The sequence below is a fragment of the Blastomyces dermatitidis genome (assembly GCF_000003525.1).
Source record: "Blastomyces dermatitidis ER-3 genomic scaffold supercont1.7, whole genome shotgun sequence".
NCBI classification, from domain to species: domain Eukaryota; kingdom Fungi; phylum Ascomycota; class Eurotiomycetes; order Onygenales; family Ajellomycetaceae; genus Blastomyces; species Blastomyces dermatitidis.
In genome coordinates, this window is record NW_025544780.1 from 165,996 (window position 1) to 185,738 (window position 19,743).

Sequence of the window (19,743 nt, forward strand, 5' to 3'; positions counted from 1 at the left end):
ATGTTGATATGTTGTTGATATGTTGATATGTTGATATGTTGATATGTTGATATTTGGAGGTTGAACGAGGTTGCCTGATCATGTGATAAATATCTGGCTGTCTGTCTATCAAAACAACCAACCAGCCCCCTTTTTTTGTTTCTTTTTTCTAATCTATAGACATTTCATTCTTCTCTTTTCAAATCTTCTCCAGGTAGCTTCACTCAATGTATGATCTAACGAGTGGAAGGAGTGGATACAAGGCAGCCTTCCAGTAACAACATATACAACATGAGTTTGTATAGAGAGTATAGGGGATGAAGCTAGTGTTGCCCGTGGAAAGCTTCATATGAGATAAAATAACTTATATCCTTTCTAGCTGCATCGATTAGCTACAACCTGATTGTAAGAAATTGCTTGCCGTATTGGGGGGGTTATCAATACTATACATTACGATTATCATTATATTGTATATGCGCTTAGCAGTTCAGTCTTCTCAATCTCACAAATGTTTGTGTGAAGAGAGTCAGTCCAGTCCTACTTTTTAAGCAAATGACGGACGTTGGGTCGAAAGCTGCAACCAAGCCCTAAGTTATTATTATTAGTTATATAAGTTAACTAAACTAATAATAACTTGTTCCATGTAGGCTACTGGTACTGGGGCAAAAGAGCTTCAGTCACCACCAGCGCACTGCTCTGCTGGTAAATACCCCAACATCCAACATCACGTCACATCACTCAATAACTACACATTACACATCAACGAACAACCGTTTCCCGGGATTTTGAACTTGCTTTCCCTCCAACCGATTGCATTTTTTTTTGAAGTGAGACTATATCACTTAGATAGGCGCTAGGTATGCTTCACTCTATCCTTTCAATGCAACAATTGGGCTGCTTGGTCCGAAAAAGGTGGGTAATTAACTTCATTAATAGCGGTAGACAATATATCAGACCAAGCTACAAGAACACCATTGTAAATTTTGATACATTTATTGAATAGCCCTTTCTACAGGGTGCTGAAATCTAGGACATAGCTGTCCAATCTCTCTAGATGGCCGATTCCTCCACAGTAAGTCGTGGTGAAACATGAATAACCAGCTCCAATTCAACCCCACTTGCTAACGCATGCTCAAAACTAGATACCTCTCTCAGATCTAGTCCAGCAATGGCTGGATTGGGACCATGTACGTTTTAGTTCCAGGGGGGGAGAATATGAAATTAATTGTCTACCTGTAGATCTGCGGGTAGCAAATTACTGTCCTTTGCATGGCCCAACCTCCCAAAGCAGATCACCTATTTAAAGACCAAGACTCTCTTCCTGGATATATTAACTTATAGCCCCATCCCGGCCTTGTGGACTGATGGGCATTATTGGCTATAGGACCCTAAAACCCGCGCTGAAATCCTCAGACTGCGTGACGAGAAGAATGTAGCTGAGTTGGAGAAACGGTTGCGGAAACGTGCGTCCACAAAAATTATTTAGTGTAGCATTCCAAATCCCTCAATTCATAATCCGCACCGCTCCCCGAACCATCATCCAATTTTCATTTACTTACATACATACGCAGGCATCGAGTTCGGCACTGCCGGCCTCCGCGGCCGCATGCAAGCTGGTTTCTCCTCTATGAATGGCTTAACAGTCATCCAGGCCTCACAGGGGCTGGCCAAATATATCAAAATGTCGTATCAGCAGTCATCCTCACAGGAATCCGAGCAGCCGCCGTCCGTCATCATCGGCCGCGATGCACGGTATAACTCGAAGCAATTTGCTATGCTGGCTGCCAATGCATTTGCTGCTGAGGGGATCCGGGTGTTGTGGTATCAGAATGCGGGGCCGACGCCACTTGTGCCCTTTGGCGTGTTGAAGAATCCGGGGGCGTGGGGAGTCATGGTTACGGCTAGTCATGTGAGTTTTCTCGTGTGGACATGTGTAGATGGATGGGGATGATGCGGTGGTAACGGATTTTTTTTGGTATTTTTGTGGCTGACGGGATGTGTGATGTTTGATAGAATCCTGCGAGAGATAATGGTTTGTTTTATGTCCGCACTGGTGGCTGTTGGGGGTAGACACTTTGCTAATATTCATATTTGGGGTGTTTAGGATATAAAGTGTTAGGGCCTCCATATACTTCTTTAAAAGTCTATTACAATTGCTAACTGGGTTTATAGATACGCGTCGAACGGCTGTCAGATAAATTCACCCATGGACATGGAGATCGCAGAGATAATCGGGGAAAACCTAGAACCATGGCCAAACGCCTGGGACACAACGGACGAAAGCAAGTATCTCGCCTTAGATTGCTACGAGGATACTGCGAAAATATACTGCGACGCCGTCACCCAGTTCGTAGTAAGTGATATCCCCCCTCTTAATGTCTCACATTGCGCATTCCACATTCCGCCCGTCGTCGTCCCTCCACCGTTAACAAAAGCCGCCATAGAACTCCATCAAGCTGGCCCCAGGCAGCCCTCCAAGACCTTTCGTATACACCCCCTTGCACGGTGTCGGGAATTCCATCATGTCCCGGCTCTGCGAGCAGCTGGGTATCAAAGATCTAATTACCGTCGTCGCGGAACAGCAAGAGCCGGACCCAGATTTCCCAACCGTCACCTTCCCGAATCCAGAGGAAAGCGGTGCATTAGATCTGGCTATGAAAACTGCCGATGCCGTGGGCCGTGATCTAATCATCGCTAATGATCCGGATGCGGATAGGCTCGCCGTGGTGGAGAAAGTAAAGTATGTGTCGCGGCCCCCCCCTTTCTCCCCCGAACTCATTTATCATTATTGTTTTTCATTTCCATGATATGCGACTTCCACTTCTCCCCCATTCCACGCATCTAATATAACAACCCTTCCTCACCAGCGGCACCTGGAAAAAACTCACCGGCGACCAACTCGGCATCCTCCTCGCTTCTTACATGCTCGACACCATAACCTCTCAACAGCAACAAGGACAACACACACGAAAGAAGATCGCAATGCTCACCACCGCCGTATCAACAAGCATGCTCTCCAAATTTGCCCGTGCCGAATCCTTCCATGCCCAGGAAACCCTCACCGGCTTCAAATGGCTCGGCAACGTCGCTCGACGCCTCGAATCCTCGACACCCCCACCCCCACCCCCACCCCCACCCGTCCCTGTCCCCGTACCCGTAGCCGTAGCCGTACCCAGTGCCAACAGCGACAGCGAGACCGGCTACACCGTCCCCTTCGCCTTCGAAGAAGCGCTCGGCTATATGTTCCCCGCCATCAGCTACGACAAGGACGGGTTGACGGCCGCGCTGGTGTTCGCCGCCGCCGCCGAGCCGCACTGGCGCATCAACGAGGGCGTGACGCCGTACGAGAAGCTGACGCAGCTGTATGCGCGGTATGGGTATTTTGAGAATTTGAATACGTATTTCGTCTCGCCGGATGTGGGGGTTACGAGGAAGTTGTTTGAGGGGGTTAGGGAGAGGGTTGCGGGGACGGGGTTGGGGTTGGGGTTGGGGTTGGAGTCGGGGAAGGAGATGGAGATGGGGATGGGGATGGTTGGGTCGTTGCCGATTTTGCGCTGGCGGGATGTTACGCTTGGGTTTGATTCTGGGCCCACTGGCAAGGGCGAGGGCGAGGGCGAGGGCGAGGGCGAGCAGTTACCCGCTGATCCGAATAGTCAGATGGTAACGGTGTGGTCTGAGCGGGGGATTCGGTTTACGTTACGCGGGTCCGGGACCGAGCCGAAGATTAAGAGTAAGTACACCGTTTTGTTTCCTTTTGTTCCGTTTTCTTTTCCGTTTTCTTTTTGCCGCTCCGTTCCATGCCCCCTGCACTGTACTGCATTCCAAAGGGGCGGATTAGCTAACCTCCGTTGATTTCCGCCAGTATACATCGAAAGCTGCTCCGCCTCACGCGACGACGCGGTCAAAGCTATCTGTGACGCGTTCATGGCCGTGCTGGAAGATTGGATAAGGCCCTGTGCCCCTGGTGTGGCGTGCGCGGAGCGGATTGTTACTTCTTCTGGGTTCGTTTTTGATGTACCTAGGTAGGTAGAAAAATAAAAATAAAAATTGAGCTCCCTTGTTGCTGTTCATGCCGGTTTATCTCAAATATGTGGGGATGGGTGGATGGATGGATGGACGGATGGGATGGGGATTGGGTTATAATATACTCCATATATACATGAAGGTCTGTGTGTATGTGCTATATGGTGGGTTTCCCTCCTAGCCCCACTGCTGCGCGCAGCGGATAATATTTAATCAATCAAATCAAATCTATTTCAACATATACTGCTCATATCACGATCATGATTGTGTTACACATGTATGGACATGGTATGGAACAAGTGGAAAAAATGTTGATTGAGGGTTTGTTTATATGGGCATAGATACAAAAAGGGAATTAGACACAAGGGTAAAAAAACAAGAAGGTTGAAGAGGAAGGAGGAAAAAATAGTCAAAAAGGAAATAGATAGTTTAAGAATACTCGGTGCATCATTGCTGACGGCGACGGGAAGTTAAAAGTAGTTTATTTGACAGAGAGATACATGGGTTTAGCTAGTTAGGGTGGTACATTTGACAAGTAACGCAGGGCGAGGGCGGGATATTTTGCATATATACAGCATGGCATTTTATGCGGTGTTTTTTGGCGGGGAAATTTTGATTTCACGGATTGTAAAGTTGGTGTGGTGTACTGTAGTGGAGAGGGAAAAATTAGACAAAAAAAAAAAAAAAAAAAAAAAAAGACGCTGAAAGGCCAAGAAAACATACATCCTTCACTCTTAGAAATGAATAGCCTTCGAGTAAGTAGCCATAGCGGCCTCCTTGAACGCCTCTGACAGCGTCGGGTGCGCGTGGCACGTCCGCGCCACATCCTCACAGCTAGCACCGTACTCGATCGCCAGCGTGGCCTCAGCGATCATCTCGCCTGCACCGGCGCCGATGATGTGCACGCCCAGGATCCGATCCGTCTCCGCGTCCGCGATGAACTTGACCTGCCCCTCGGTCTCGAGGTTGGTCTTGGCGCGCGAGTTGGCGCTGAACGGGAACGTGCCGACGCGGTACTTGATGCCGGCGGCTTTGACGTCGGCTTCGTTCTGGCCTACCCAGGAGACTTCGGGGTGCGTGTACATGACGCTGGGGATGGCGGCGTAGTTGACGTGGCCGTAGCCCTTCTTGATGTACTCGACGGCGGCGACGGCTTCCTCCTCAGCCTTGTGCGCAAGCATGGGGCCGAATGTGCAGTCGCCGACGACGCGGATGTGCTGGGCCTTCGTCCGGTATTCCTGGTCGATGACGACGCGGCCCTTCTCGTCAACTTCGAGGCCGACCTTCTCCAGGCCCAGACCCTCGGTGTATGGTCTGCGGCCGATGGCGACAAGCACGACATCAGCGTCTAGGGTTTGCTCCTTGCCGCCCTTGGCAGCTTCGACGTTCAGAACGATATTTTTGCCGCTGGCATCGCCGGAGGTAACCTTCGTGTTGACGAGGAATTTGATACCCTGTCTCCCTAGAATCTTCTGGGCTTGCTTGGCGATCTCAGTATCCATTCCTGGGCCGCCGATTTGGCCTAGGAACTCGACGACGGTAACTTCCGCGCCCAGTCGGGACCATACAGAGGCCTAAGATACGTGTTAGATTCGAGTCCATTCAGGAGAGAGAGAGAGTGTGTGTGTGTGGTGTGTGGTGTGTGCCTGGAAGATTGAATAGGAGTTACAATACCATTTCCAGACCAATGATACCACCACCAATGACAACCATCTTTTTCGGTACTTCTGTTAGTGATAGGGCGCCAGTGCTTGAAATGATGCGCTTCTCGTCGACGGGCAAGCCGGGGAAAGGGGTATATTCACTGCCAGTAGCGACAATGATGTTCTTCCCCTTGAAAGTCTTCTCACCGCCTTCCAGCAGGTCAACCTTGACGGTGTGCTGATCAACGAACGAACCGGTCCCCTTAACATAGTCGACTTTATTTTTCTTTAGTAGGAACTCAATGCCTTTGGTGAGGGAGTCGACGGAGGAGTCCTTGGCCTTCATCATCTGCTCGAGGTTGAGCTTGACATCTCCGACCTCGATACCGCGCTTCTTGGTGTCGTGGAGGACTTGGTGGTATAGGTGGGAGTTGTTCAGAAGGGATTTCGATGGGATACAGCCGACGTTCAAACATGTGCCGCCCAATTTTCCTCTTTTTTCGATACAGACAGTCTACCCGATGGTAAGCGAAGGTTCGATAGATATGAACAAGAAAACTCTGTTCCAGCGCCCACCACAACATGATGAATATGGGGGAAGTAAATACTTTTAGGCCTTCCTGACCAGCTTTTATCGCCGCAACATATCCAGCAACACCGCCGCCTATTATAACCAAATCATGCTCCTCTATAATGGGGAATTGGGGGTGATTGTCAGTACAGTACAGTACACTGCTTCCGGTGGGTGCGGCTACTGCTGAGTCAATTGCCAGCGCGCTGACCGGGGTATTCTCTCACCTGTGCTCGTCGCATAACCTCTTCTCGAGTATCTAAGGATATAGGCACCGGAGAGGGGAGCTGGGATAGGGGAAATATGTGATTGCGGGAATGGCCGGCTAACCGTTCGGCCGGTTGCGAGACGAGGGAAGACGGGGCGGAACATAACTACTCTACTCGAGACTTGAGAAGGACAGGGTGCGGAGGTGGATCAGGAAACCAGAAACGGGATAATATCGGCAGCAATATCAGACAGAGGAAGAAAAAAGAGAAGAGAGAAGAGCAATTGAAGAGCGGGAGAGAGGAGGAGGAGGAGGAGGAGGAGGAGGAGAGTCAAGAGTTTCCTTTGTCGGAGTTCGTTGTTGGAGTTTGTTGGGGGAAGGCTGGCTGACTCAGCAATCTCATCTTCGCTTTGGATTTGGAGATGATATTGGGCTTGATTAAATAAAGAATACTAACTTAACTATCTCATGGATATATATCAGAATAACATACTATACTCATACTCAAAGCACGCCTCCTTGCAAGCTATGCCTCGTGTTGAGCTCCCGATCTATATATGTATATGTTAAAAAAAATGCTGTGCGGCTGTTGATGACAGACAGGGTTGGAATTGCTATCTACAGTGGTACATCATGGTAGTTGCGAAATATTCCATTGCAACGTGTGAATTTAAACAACAAAAAAGTAATTGCCCCGCGACCTCTGTCTCTGTTATCTAATCACTATGGCATCCTCCAATCAAAGATATCGCATCGTCGTACGCTTTGATAATGGGATTGTATAAACATTTTGGGTCTTGCGGGGTACCAATGATAATTCCTCTGCCCCCATACGGGAAAAGAATGTCTCGTATAGCTCTGCAAAGGGGTTTGACACACTCAAGTATTGGTGGAAACTCAGATAAAATATCCTCAAATCCATCTGCACCCATGTCGCCTCGCTTAATTCTTGCAATCTCTCTGTAAGTATCAGTGTACCATTTTGTCAGTAAACTGTTGTTTGGTGGAGAATATTCAACTGTGAAGAGATGCTCAAATCCACCAGTTCCAATGTCGTCTTGTTTGGTATTTGCAATTGTCTCATGACTTCCGGCGCACCATATTTCTAACATTCTATTTCTCAATCCGCCATGTCGCTGATACAACACCCGCAACTGGTTTAACTTGTACCAACCATGATGGGCACATTGCCAGATAAGCACGTAGAAGAATGACTCGAGATCATGTCGATAGGTATGGTCGATATTAAGTAGCACCTCAATTGCCATGAATTCCATTGTGCCAGTCTGGTGCCGTGCGCCACTTCTCCCACTCCCAACTTCTTTGGCGAGATCCAAATCAATTAGCATGCCTGAGTGACCGTCCGCCTTGCCTGGATCAGTTATTATTATATTGTTCTCTGAAATATCCCGATGAAGGATGTTCCCATCCAGGTAAAGAGACTGGTGCGCCTTTATTGCATCGCAAAGTGCCGTGAGAAGCTCCAGGGGTGATCTGTAGTCATAGATCGGCCGGCCAGCAGGTGAGATCACAAGGCACCGGAGGATACGGTTGTCATACAGCTCCTCACTGTTTCTGTCGAAGAGGCTTGGCTGGTGCACTGACTGAATGGAGAAAGATAATTCACTCTCCTGCTGGGTGTTTCTTGATCGTTTGGATGTCTGCAGCCCCTTGTCCGGGGATCTGCGCTTCCTGGATGATGTCTTTCGATGGATATCTAAGTAACCGGGCCAAGTGAGTGGTTGAGAATGATGAAGCAGGGATGTTGTGCTTGGGGGTGCGCTTTTGAAGTTGTGGCGCTTGTTGTCAAATGTCAGGCCGCAGCGCATATCGGCGATACTAGTGATGGCACCATAGCCAATGATTGTGGCAACCCCTCGAACATTCTTCTGACTTGCCAGCTCAAGAAGTTCCGCCTCCGGCCGCCGCTTGTCTGACACCCATGAGAATTTAGCTACACCCTCTGCTTGTCCATCATTTGCAAGAAAACATGTGGTTCCGCGACACACAATGGCACGCTGAAAGGAAAGCATGTCACCCAGCTGCATCTTCCTTTCCTCTGAGTTTCCAGGCCCCTTGACAGTTATCGACTTGTTGCCATCTTCATCCCTAGCAATAAAGGTGTCCAGTCCCAGCTCCTCATCACTCATCATGGTGTAGCCCACAAGCACCTGAAAGAACTGTCTTGAGTCTGTGTAGACATCAATGATGCCTGAACTGTAGGGGCCTGAGCGGTCAAACACCCACACCTCCATCTCAGTCCCACAGACAGCAAATGCATGAATGAACCGCCGGGTGGGCTGTGCAGCAAAGACCTCACGGACATAGCGGCTCATCTGTAGCAGGGTGCCTTTGGTCTTGATCTCCTCCTTGGATTTTTTGAGCTCACCGACTACCAGAATATCTGCCCAGTTGTGATTGTTTCGCAAGAGACTCTCATCCCTAGGTCGCAAGGGACTCTCATCCCTAGTTCGCAAAAGAAGGTCAGCTTGCCGTTCTGCCTTTGAACCAGTAAGATCTGCTTTACTTGCTGTGGTGTAGTACATGCTGCGTGATTCCAAGAGAAGATCTTCTTGAAGACGAAACCACCAAGTGAGAACATTGCTCTGTGTAGGAGGATCGGGAAACTGAGCCCAATTACCATCAGTGTCTGGGGCCAGTACACGTTGACAGATGGCATCTGCTTTGCTGCTCCAGTCCTTTCCCTCAAAGTATTTGTCAAAGAAGCCACCAACATCTCGAAATGTGCAGTCATGTATCTCCTCAAAGATTCTTGGATTCACCAAGTCACAGGTCTGCTCAGAACCTCTCTGTGATGTTGAGGTGGATTTGACCGGTGTGCTGTCAAAAGAAGGGGGGACACTTGCGGGAGGAGTTGTTTGTCGAGGGATGGTGTCAATGAGGGTAAATACAGCTTTCCAGACATTGAAGTTCCAGGTTTCGACATTCTGGGACTCAGTGGGAGGTCTTTGAATAACCAGGTGCATCAGTGGCTGGTAGTCGTTGTATCTGAAATTTCCTTTTGTTTTTTGGAGGCACTTGAATATGTGTGCTAGATCAGATGCCACATTTCCATCACTTATCCGTGAGCAAAGGCTGTAAGCTGCAGCCTCTCCCAGTAAGGTATAGACAAGTTTTGAAAACACACTTTGATAGAGTTGATCAAGGCTATCAACAGCACCATGGTGGGAAATTAGACGCGACTCATATATTCTTTCAGCTTCCTGAAGTGCACCTTGTAAGCGATCGACTAGGTCGGATAGAGGGTGGTTCTTGATAATGTTGCAATCTTCTTGCGAAAGTCTTGTCATTTTGACGTTAGAAAAGACTGTTGTGTTGGGTTGGTGTGAAGGTTGGTTAACTAGGAGTTGTAAGGAGAGACAATTTTATGTGATGAGTAAATACGGGAACAAAAAATGCAGAATTGTTTTGAGGTAGTTATATGATATCTGCGAGAGAAGATAGCTGGATTTAGTCCTCTTTGTTTGATCGCGACGGTAATAACAACGCGAAAAAAGTAGAAAGTAAGGGAATTGGGAGTTGGGAGTCGTCGGGATAGGAAAATAGGGAAGTAGGGAGTCATTTATTGAAATCGTATTTTGAGAAGCATCGGCTAAATATTCCCATTTAGGAAACCAAGCCCGCAAACCAAACTTGTAGAAGTATCAGCCAATAATAATTTCTTATAACTAGTTACTAAACAAGCATCAAACACTTGTCGCTTACGCACCCCTTTCCCCCCCTGTAGTTATGTGCACTTTTCTGCTTTCTGACAATATCACTCACATACATAACTGGGATTTCCTTTGTTAAGTATATATTTAACTAAGAACTCTATAAAACATATTCAGAGTGAATCCAGGAGAGATTCTGCAGCTCATGTATAAGTTACTACTTTGCAGCTTAGAGAAGAGTGCTCAGTATTTCTTCAAGACTTCACTTCATATCAAGAGACTAATAGCTTCTCTGCTCTCTTAATTATTTCAAAAGGTCTTCTCAATTACCACAGCACAGCACGGTAGTTATTACCCTGAACAAATATGCCGCTTATGGCCGAGAGATTAGTTTCGACCGAGTGTCAGGACAGATATTTAAAAGAGAATAATAATAAGAGAGACGAAAAATAGTGTTGTACAGCTAGTTCTATTATCATGCATATCTTCTTTAAAATCTAGATTTAGATTCTCTTTCCTATGCATCATTTCTATTTCCCGCTTTCTCATGTAGTTAATCAATGGCAGAATCCAAGGCAGAATTCAAGGACTAGCTTGCTTTGTTGTTGAATGCTGGAAGTATGCGGACCAGGCTACCGTTCTCCTCCATCTCCTCCATCCTGTTCAACCATCATGAGGTTCTGGCCAGCTTACTGGCCCACGTCACTTGCAGTCGTCTGAGAAGAGGTATTTACCAAATTATGCGCTCGCTGCTGAAAGAATCGAGTGATTGGCCTTTAGTCTGCGCTGCTGTGTTCTGCTGGCGGGTGTTGGGTTGGGCATTGTCCTGGTTGGTGCAAGTGGAATCCAATAGGAGGGGATGGAATGGGCTTTGCCGCAATTATGCAGCCGGGCTCAGGCGCTTGGGGCGAGACTTGGGTGGTTGGAGGAGGTAAGTTATTGCTTCCGTTAATTTTCTTATTCTTGGTGTTAATTCTTTTACGTTGTAATCCAGGCAATGGCATGGAGGTTCTGGAGAAAAGAGTTCTTATAGCTTGACTTCCCCCTCATATCCCCACCCCCGATTCTCTTGCTTTGGCGTAGGAGTGATCATGAGGGATTTCGATGTGCCTCTTGCCTTCTATATAATAAGTACCGCTGTTATAGAAGGGGTTGACACAATTTGCCGCCTTGCCTATACCTGGTGTTGATCTACGACGCCCGTGTTGTAAGTGCAACCCTTCTTTGTAACAACTAAGCTCATGCTGAGAGTACATCTAACCTCCCCCGGTGCTGTAGATATCTAATAACACCCAGAATTTATAGCTAAAGGGAAGAATTTATCACAATGAATGCGTCCAACTTCGACACAAGAAACAGAGGGGGAAGTCTTGCAGGGCAAGAAAGAACAATGCAGTCCTCATCCTCGACTTCCGAGCGAATAAAAACTCGCAACCGCGCCCAAAGAAGATCTTTCAAAAAAGGTAAAAATAACAATGCAGTGCGTGATAATAACACCTCTATAGCACCAACCAACAGCCCGGCATCTGTTCAATACCCCCCTGACATCTCTTCTCCAGCGCAGAGAACTGGTGACTGGAATTGGAGCAGACCCAGCAACGCATTAAGCTCTATAGACCAAGTGCAAGGTCGTCTCAGGAGAGAACTGATGGATCTACATTTCCCGCCATTGGTACCTATTCCAGTAGAGGTACATGCTTCGTCAGTTCCTCTAGCTAGAAGGACGGTGGAACGACCGAAGCAACCTCCTGCGTCATTACTAGCCCCTGAACAGGCCCCTAAACAGGCCCATGACATGACATACAGACGTGATGATGGTTCGTCCCTAGCTGTCAGCGAGACCGCTACTGCGGAACTAGCGCAAGAGCTGGGCCCTAGTAACATCGAAGCGACCCCTGAATATATGCTGCACTTGAATGCCCTCATTGCCAAACCAAGGACTCTCAAGGAGGCTGGATATGTTCTCAACCCACTTTCAACTAAGGACTTTGAACAAAAGAAAAGATGCCGTGGGTGCGGCACGAGTAAGCACCTTTTTTTTTTTTTTTTTTTTTTTTCTTTTTCCGTCTCCCTTGATTGCCTACTTCCCACAAGTATAATTGATGAAACTAACGGATAGCAAGCAATGGCGAAAGTTATGCGCCCGAGAGAGAGAGCGGTGCAGAAGAGGGAGAAATCCAAGGATCACCCAATAAAATCGGACTATAATGCTAGTGAGAAGAAAGACTCCTCGCAGAAGGAGAAGGGTGATGGCAAATGTGAGGACGATGAGACCAAAACAACACCGAAGAAGAAGATTATACCCTGCAAGTTCCATCCAGGTCCACCGGTGTGGAATAGGCAAGGAAAGGTATGCCATATCATCCTACTTCAGCCGTGTAAAATATCTTGGAGGTGACAAAATTACGCGCTTAATTCAATCCACTTACTAAATGAAAATCCCATGAGCTTATTTACCTAGATATGGTCGTGTTGTCGCCAACCCATGTCCGCAGATCCTTGCAGCGGTGCTGAGCAGCATATCGCTCGCTATTATCTTCCTGGGGAAATTCAGAGACTCTGGCAGTTCCATCCTACTCCACGGACACCAAATATGTCCTCTCCAGATACCCGTGCCGCGGTCGCTATTGACTGTGAAATGGGTCAGGCAGCGTCAGGAGATTCCGAGCTCATCCGGGTTACGCTGATAGATTACTTCTCATCGGCTGTGCTTATTGACAGTCTCGTATATCCAACCGTGAAAATGGAGCACTACAGGACGCGATTCTCCGGCGTCAGTAGACGTGATATGGAAACTGCGATGAAGGAGGGGAGTTGTATTATGGGAAGAGACATGGCTCGATTCACCGTGTGGAGATACGTTGGACCTCAGACGGTTGTTGTTGGGCATTCGGCTCATAATGACTTGGAGTCATTGCGTTGGATCCATTCTAAGGTCATTGATACGCATATTATCGAATCCCTATTGGAAAAGGAAAAGAAGTGCGAATCTAAAAAGGAAGGCGATAAGCCCGAGGAGGATGGCAAGGAAACAGCTGAGAAAGATGAAGCGACACCTCTAACCGAGGAGTCTGGCGGAAATGAACATGAAGCTGAACATCAACTAGATGAAGACGAAGAGTCGAATGCAAATACAAGCAGCAAAGGACCGAAGAAATCACCCAATTCAGGGGCAAGACCTGACGAAAGCGCCCCTGACAAGGGCAAGCAGGGGCCGCCCAAGAAGAGAAATAAAGGAAGTGGTAAATTGTCCCTCAAGACTCTTGCTAGAGAGAGACTGGGACGGGATATTCAAAATGCAGGGAATAAAGGTCATGATAGCCTGGAGGATGCGCTTGCAGCCCGAGATCTGGTCCACTGGCATATTGTAAATCGGGGGAGGGTTGGATTGGACGACGGGTAGAAAGGGATACAGTAGCTTAGTCTTCGCTGCGGAGTTAGGCGACTATGGCATACGATCCGTATTTGTGACTACTTTGATACAGAGATAGACAGCCTGACATGTCACATTATCTGCAAGTTTTTCCTCATGGCACATAAACACATCGATAGGCCTTAAAAAAAGAATAAAGAACAAAAGAAGAAAAAAGAAGAAAAGAAATCCAATACCGTCGTATGGTAGAAATCATCTCCAGGTGGCGTTGTTCTTTTGAGGCCTACAATGCAGCTTTGGCCAATATTGTAGGGTTTCTGTGGCCCCAATGCACATTTAATTGGTTGTATGTATATAGGTCTCAGAGCGTTGCCAGTTGTCTCTGGAAAACATACCTCGAGCCTTGCGTCGAGATGGAAGTGGAAAAATGGTTTTCTTAACAAGTAAGTATAAGAAGGTGATCAATCTGTTTCCTTTTTTCTCGACCTGGTCTTGTTTCTCTCGTTCGTCTTCTCCAGTTCCGCTGGCAGCTGGGATCATCATCCGGCAATAGTGTCTATCTATATTCTTCCATCCCAGTTGTCTGCCTCTATACGCTCTTCGAATCCTATCCTTGTTTGATCTGCTTCTCACAAGGGTAGATACCGTACCAGCCGGACGGGGCAAACTCGCCTGAGTTCGCCTCCCCGTTCGGCTTGAAAGCAATCAGAGGAGTACCCATTTTTGCTGTGAATTCTGTGAATATACAATTACCATTCCAGGGGAAAGCAACGTGCGACTGAAGACAAATCTCCTCCATATCCCTGTAGGAGGTTAAAATTCCCCCCACTAGGCATTCATAGCCATGGTCTTCTTATTCTTCATCTCCATCTCTTCAACCCCGTTCATTTCCGCCCTATTTGCCCCCTTCGTCCCGGTGCTGTAGTGGACGAATTCGGGAACAAAAGGGGCCAACATCGCGGAGATGACGGGGATTGAGACGATGGAGATGAAGGGGACGAAGAACGAAAAAACAACGTGGATTTTCCGTACCCGTTCATCGAACCGAAATGGTTAGATATTCAATTCCCGGGGCCGATGCCACAGCACCAGCGGCCCCTGGGACGAGAACGAGAACCATCGGGGGAAATCGATTCTGAACGTGACGTTGAGCAAGAGGTGTCGATAATTGAGGAGTCGAAGTCGAGGGACGGCCTGTGGGCTAGTGTGTCCAATGCCTCCTCGCCGGTGATCGCAACACCCGGTTGGACAAATGCAGCGCCAGTATCGGTAGAGTCTCAGGGGTCGTGGAACGGTAGCGGTGATTTCTTCTATGACGGTGGCTACACCGATACATATAGCCCTTTGGGGTCGTCGGGAGGTCTATCTTCTCCATCCAAATCTAGTCATGTTTCAGATGCAGATGCAGGTGGATTCGCTCAGCAATACGGATGTTCCGAATGTTCATATGTATTTGAGAGGCGATATGAGCTAAAGTAAGTTATTGTCATGCCCCACCGGTTGGATTCCTGTTTCCTACTATCCCTGTAGCAACAATTGACATAGGCTACACGAGTTCGTTCTCTTTAAAAGCTGATGCGGATGGCAGTTCCCATATGAAAAAGCACACGGTTCCATATAAATGTCGATATATGATTGAGGGGAGCGGAGAAAAATGCCCGAAGGCATTTCGACATCGCAAGGACCTCATTCGGCACCTTCAACGTAAACACCCCGAGTCAGTCCCGGATTTCACGCCGCTATATTGCCCGGTTTGGGGGTGTCAGCATTCGGAGGGAAGGGGTAAAGGGACGAGGAAGGATAACTTGCGCAGACATCTTAGGGGACAACATAGGGATGTGTATTTACCTTTGCGGAGAGGGTTGGGATGAGCGGATGCCTGTGGGGGACGTTTACATGTATCTTTGAGTGTGTTCGTCGCTTCTAGTATGTGGCTCTTATAGTTAAGTATTTGAAGATCAAATCAAAAGTAAATACGCTCGGGGACGTAGTCAGCCTGCAGCATGGAGATAAACCCTTGAGAATCCTTTCACTAACTAGAGACTAGAAAGTATGACTCACTAAAAGCAACGAACCAACTGTAAACGGCGTCCGGGCCTCGTTCCAGTCACCCGACGGATAAAAACATAAGAGGCACAGGCGTATAAAGTAAGGGCTAGATTTGTCAATAGCAAGAATTCTTCCTAGTGAGGCAAGTGATCAATCGGCCTTAGTGGTCGTGACATTTCGCATGGTAGCATTGGTCAAGTAGAGATATGAAGTCTTGACGCTGCAAATAGCCGGCTGAACTGGGTGTGGACCCGTTTAAGCGTACGTATCATGGCCACCACCGCCCGATCGATGGCAGTTCCAACTCGCAGCTGTAGCTGTGGATGCTAGGAGGGCGACAACGGGGGCTCCGGTGATTTTCTGAAGAAGATTAGCCAACAAAACTCATCGTATAATGAATAATTAGTATCATCTTGGATAATTTATATCTTTGTCGGGGTGTGAGGAAATTGAGCTGTAGTACGATCACACTGGGTGTTTTGCAGATTGTCTATCTAATCTCCTCATAGCGAGTAGGTTAGAATGGTCCGGGGAGAGAAAATAATGGATAAAAGGATATATTACCTCAGTCAGCAGCCCTCTACCGTGAGATATCGAAAGAAAACAATAAAAAGTAAAGGGAACTCAACCTGTTTTTATACCAGCAAGTCCCTTTGTATTTTTTTTATCCCTAATCTCGATTGCTGGAAGGCTTGGGATCAGAAACAAAGTGAACTCAGAGTTACTCATAGCTTTGAACCTGAACACTCCAACTGATGCTCCAATCCAAAATTGAAAATCAATATATTGCGCGTAGTAAATACCATACAGTACATGCAGTGTGCTAGATAAACTACGTACATGCTAAATATGTACGTGAGACAAACTGTCATTGAGCTAAAGTGAGCGAGCACTCATTGGATATGGCCTCTAGTTGAAACTGGAGCTTAAACCATACGTATTCATTTTCCAGTCAGCTGGTGAACTAGAAATGAACCCAGCATTGTCCTACTGCAACAATATATCAGTGCATTCTAAACAATCACAGCCAAGGGAGACCGCACAGCTTGCCTAATATCTCATCTCGCTAGACTGGACCCGTTGGCCATCTAGGCCACAAGGAGAGTAGTAGATAGGGTAAAACAGCTGGCTGACTCCAGGATGCTGGTGGATTCTGCGCAAGTAGGATACTGAAGCTTAGCTTCTGCTCAGTTCAAGATGCAGAGGTAGGTTACACTGGTATCTCTTGCTCAATTTTCAACGCCTGCAGCTTGTTCTGGCAGCACTGAAATAGAGCTGGGTAAACTGACTCTCAAGAGCCATTTACATTGAAAGTCTCCTCTAATTCTTTTTCAGATAGCTGATTTGAGACAACCAATGCACTTGAAAAGCATTGACAACAGCAAAATGAATTTCTTCATGGCATTGCAGCGGGGAACCTCCTCGGTTTGAGATGGGACCCTTTTAACATTTGTCGATGGGTATTCCGCCTTTCTGTTCCAGAAAGAGTCATTTGCCACAGAATTCAAATTCAACTGGCGACGCGTATGAGGGTGGTGTTAGCCAAATCAAAGTGATGGTGAAAACAGCGTACATCCGCATGCCCGGTGCCTACTCCGACTGACATGCGATGTCCACTTCGTCGATTCCCCAAAGAGGGTCCATTCTGCTCTTCTAGCTGTCGACCTGGTGTATAATCCTGTAAGTTTAGCGAGTAACAGTGCTCTGTTTTCCACCCCAAGTTCGGCCTCGCTTCGTGGTTTCTTGGCTTGGCCGCTCCGCTCCTCTAGTTGGTCCTCCATGCTTTGTTTCGTAAACTTTCAGACGCCCTTCTTCGTTGCTGTTCAACCTCTGGCAGCTCTTCAGACCATTCTCTTGTTTCCGGGGTCAGCCCTACCCAGAGGTTGCGGCACATCTTTCTGAAGCTGGGAACGGAGGTAGCCCCGTCCAATAGGACCACGGCGGCGTCGGAAGTTCGTCGCCGCCGTTGTAGCTTCCTCGGTAATTTCTGGTCAGCAGTTTCTGTCCGTCCACAGCTTGGGCGTGGATGGAGAGCTTCAGCGTAACACCCAAAATCTTGCATAATTCGTCCAGAAAATCTAAAGATGAACTATGGACTCTCTATCAAACAAAATAGCGGTGAGAAATCCAGAGTAGATATATGAATGGGCGGGAGCCTGGTTATTTCGCCGTTATTGGCTATGGCTGTGGCGAAGGGAACTGAAATTTGCTCCTTGCTGAAATAATCCATGATCGCGGATATATAATTCTTTCAAATGAATAAACATTTCCCTTGTCGATCTGCTCTTGGTATGGGTTTATGGAGCCTCAGGGAAAATATTTATAGCGGCCGCCAAAACGGCAGGAGTTGGCATGGTCTGTATTGTCCTTCTTCCGTTGTATCTAGCAATAATAATGCTTTATCCATGCCAATATTTCCCTAATTCCAGGATGAGCGGTTGAAGGTTCTGGAAAAGTGATGACCAACAGGTGTGAGAGTTGTGCGCCCGCGAGGTCATACATTTTCTCCAAGTACCGCTAACAGTCCTTGTGGTTACAACCCACCATTGAACGGCTAATCCTGGTGTTCTTAGAGATTGACGATCCCTTGATCCATTGACGGACTTAACAGTTTTGGTTAAACATAAGTCCGATCACCAGAATCAGGTTGTCCGGCGGGATCCATTGATCTTCAGGTTTAGGGTCTCTAACATCAGTAAAGCTCGCATGTCTCGCGTTCTAGGTGGATCTGTTCAACTTATTCAGCTTGCTGGCTGGGGCTTTCACCCGTTCATCGATATTGGCAATGTTTCCCAGTGTAAACCGGTATGTATTTAATCTTTTGGTATTCATGAGCTTATCCAGGGCATTTCACCGTTCATATTGTTGAGATTCCAATTCCGCCTCTCACTCTTTTAGAATGTTGGCCATTTCTTAGCTTCGCCATGGCAGATACCATTCGTAGTACGACAGCAGTATGCGACAGGATGCGAGCAACTGGCTTGGTACTTGTGTGAGGGCGTGCAAACGCATCCTTCCGGCCGCTGTCTCTGTTGCCAGATGATTTCTCTTCCTAGATCGTAATGGCCCAAAGCTGGGGTATTATCTAGGTGATTAACATCTTCTTCAGTAGTTCAAATTTGTTGTTGACAGGCAGCACTCCAAGGCAACCCATCATCCCTTATGGTCAACCAGGAGAAACAGAAGGGAGTTAAATGACCAGATGATTCTCTGAACCATATATTAAAGCTATAGAAACCCTGATAGCGACAGAACTGCCTTTGACAGCTGAAAGAATACAACAGTCAACAATCACGGAAGTCTTCCTGGGTCAGTCTTAATATTCATAATGAATCCAGATATTGTTCCGGCCACATGGAATAGGCATTGGATGGGGTGGCCTGCAACTATATCCTGCAGCTCTCTCAGATCAGGCCTCCTCCGGTTACTTACTACTGTAAGTGAGAAGGTCATCGACAAATGTGGTCATAAATTCATTGATAGCTGAAGAAGGTAGTGGCAACGGAGTGTTGAAAACAGGCTCCATTCAACCGTCAATTCATTCGTGGATTAGCGGTCTGGGACTCATCCTTCGCATATAATCTTTCGGGATGAGGGCAACTCATTGAATTTCAATTTAAATTCCTTCCCTTGTAGCTATTTTAGGAGCGGTTGCCTGGGCTCGTCTCAGACAGCACATTTCAGCGGCCGCGATAGCGTTAGTTCCTCAGCACTCCTTGATATCAGACTGGGAGGAGAGCTTCTGAATTCTCCTTATCCAAACGTCGATATGCAGGTGTCTTGGACTTCTAGAATTGGACAAATTGAGAACCAGAGCGGGCAGCGCGATTATATTGACTGGCTGACGCGACGGGCTGCAACATTAAGCGCCGGGCTAGCTCAATCGGTAGAGCGTGCGGCTCTTATGTCACAACATCGTGTGACCGCAAGGCTGCGGGTTCGATCCCCGCGTTCGGCTATCTATTATTTACTTCTTTCTTGCCCGTTACTTTTTGTTTTCTTTTTTTTTTTTTTTTTTAATTATCTTTCTTCCATTTTGTATTTTTTTATATTCTGTTTATTACTTTTAACTTTATCGGAAAACTGGACTAACAGCTAGTGCTCTTTCTAGAGGGTTTGTCTTGTCATCCCGCGTAGATGATTTCTCGCAGCGACCTCTCTACGCCCCGAATCATGAGCAGTGCCCGCCTATTTTTAACTACGGTTTAGCCTGCGGTATGACC

General features: G+C 47.3%; 6 protein-coding genes and 1 non-coding gene across 7 annotated transcripts; 4 read left to right on the forward strand and 3 right to left on the reverse strand.

The window, feature by feature from the left end:
* Nucleotides 1–172: 172 nt before the first annotated feature.
* BDCG_06534 (phosphoglucomutase) lies at nt 173–4,513 on the forward strand. The gene is made up of 12 exons (XM_045422277.1): nt 173–504; nt 627–836; nt 916–1,051; nt 1,122–1,166; nt 1,364–1,442; nt 1,551–1,888; nt 1,993–2,011; nt 2,084–2,093; nt 2,152–2,332; nt 2,424–2,719; nt 2,847–3,709; nt 3,842–4,513. The coding sequence occupies exons 3-12, from the start codon at nt 1,034–1,036 to the stop codon at nt 4,003–4,005; spliced, it is 2,013 nt and encodes a 670-aa protein (XP_045277954.1). The 5' UTR covers nt 173–504; nt 627–836; nt 916–1,033; the 3' UTR covers nt 4,006–4,513.
* Nucleotides 4,292–6,804, reverse strand: BDCG_06535 (dihydrolipoyl dehydrogenase). The gene is made up of 5 exons (XM_045422278.1): nt 6,444–6,804; nt 6,254–6,333; nt 5,677–6,159; nt 4,726–5,576; nt 4,292–4,648 (listed from the first exon to the last, which is right to left on the reverse strand). The coding sequence occupies exons 1-4, from the start codon at nt 6,586–6,588 to the stop codon at nt 4,737–4,739; spliced, it is 1,548 nt and encodes a 515-aa protein (XP_045277955.1). The 5' UTR covers nt 6,589–6,804; the 3' UTR covers nt 4,292–4,648; nt 4,726–4,736.
* A 146-nt stretch (nt 6,805–6,950) lies between these two features.
* On the reverse strand, nt 6,951–10,070 carry BDCG_06536 (serine/threonine-protein kinase Sgk2). Its single transcript, XM_045422279.1, has one exon. It carries the CDS (start codon nt 9,733–9,735, stop codon nt 7,141–7,143), a length of 2,595 nt encoding a protein of 864 aa, XP_045277956.1. The 5' UTR covers nt 9,736–10,070; the 3' UTR covers nt 6,951–7,140.
* Nucleotides 10,071–10,612: 542 nt separating this feature from the next.
* On the forward strand, nt 10,613–13,843 carry BDCG_06537 (RNA exonuclease 3). The gene is made up of 5 exons (XM_045422280.1): nt 10,613–11,029; nt 11,093–11,305; nt 11,377–12,122; nt 12,222–12,448; nt 12,560–13,843. The coding sequence occupies exons 3-5, from the start codon at nt 11,426–11,428 to the stop codon at nt 13,499–13,501; spliced, it is 1,866 nt and encodes a 621-aa protein (XP_045277957.1). The 5' UTR covers nt 10,613–11,029; nt 11,093–11,305; nt 11,377–11,425; the 3' UTR covers nt 13,502–13,843.
* Nucleotides 13,844–14,439: 596 nt separating this feature from the next.
* BDCG_06538 (uncharacterized protein) lies at nt 14,440–15,480 on the forward strand. The gene is made up of 2 exons (XM_045422281.1): nt 14,440–14,946; nt 15,136–15,480. Exons 1-2 carry the CDS (start codon nt 14,549–14,551, stop codon nt 15,377–15,379), a joined length of 642 nt encoding a protein of 213 aa, XP_045277958.1. The 5' UTR covers nt 14,440–14,548; the 3' UTR covers nt 15,380–15,480.
* Nucleotides 15,481–15,858: 378 nt separating this feature from the next.
* BDCG_06539 (uncharacterized protein) lies at nt 15,859–18,028 on the reverse strand. Its single transcript, XM_045422282.1, has 2 exons — nt 16,085–18,028; nt 15,859–15,880 (listed from the first exon to the last, which is right to left on the reverse strand). Exon 1 carries the CDS (start codon nt 17,580–17,582, stop codon nt 17,286–17,288), a length of 297 nt encoding a protein of 98 aa, XP_045277959.1. The 5' UTR covers nt 17,583–18,028; the 3' UTR covers nt 15,859–15,880; nt 16,085–17,285.
* Nucleotides 18,029–19,388: 1,360 nt separating this feature from the next.
* On the forward strand, nt 19,389–19,478 carry BDCG_17337. The gene has a single exon. It is a non-coding gene; the product is annotated as a tRNA-Lys (tRNA).
* Nucleotides 19,479–19,743: the final 265 nt, after the last annotated feature.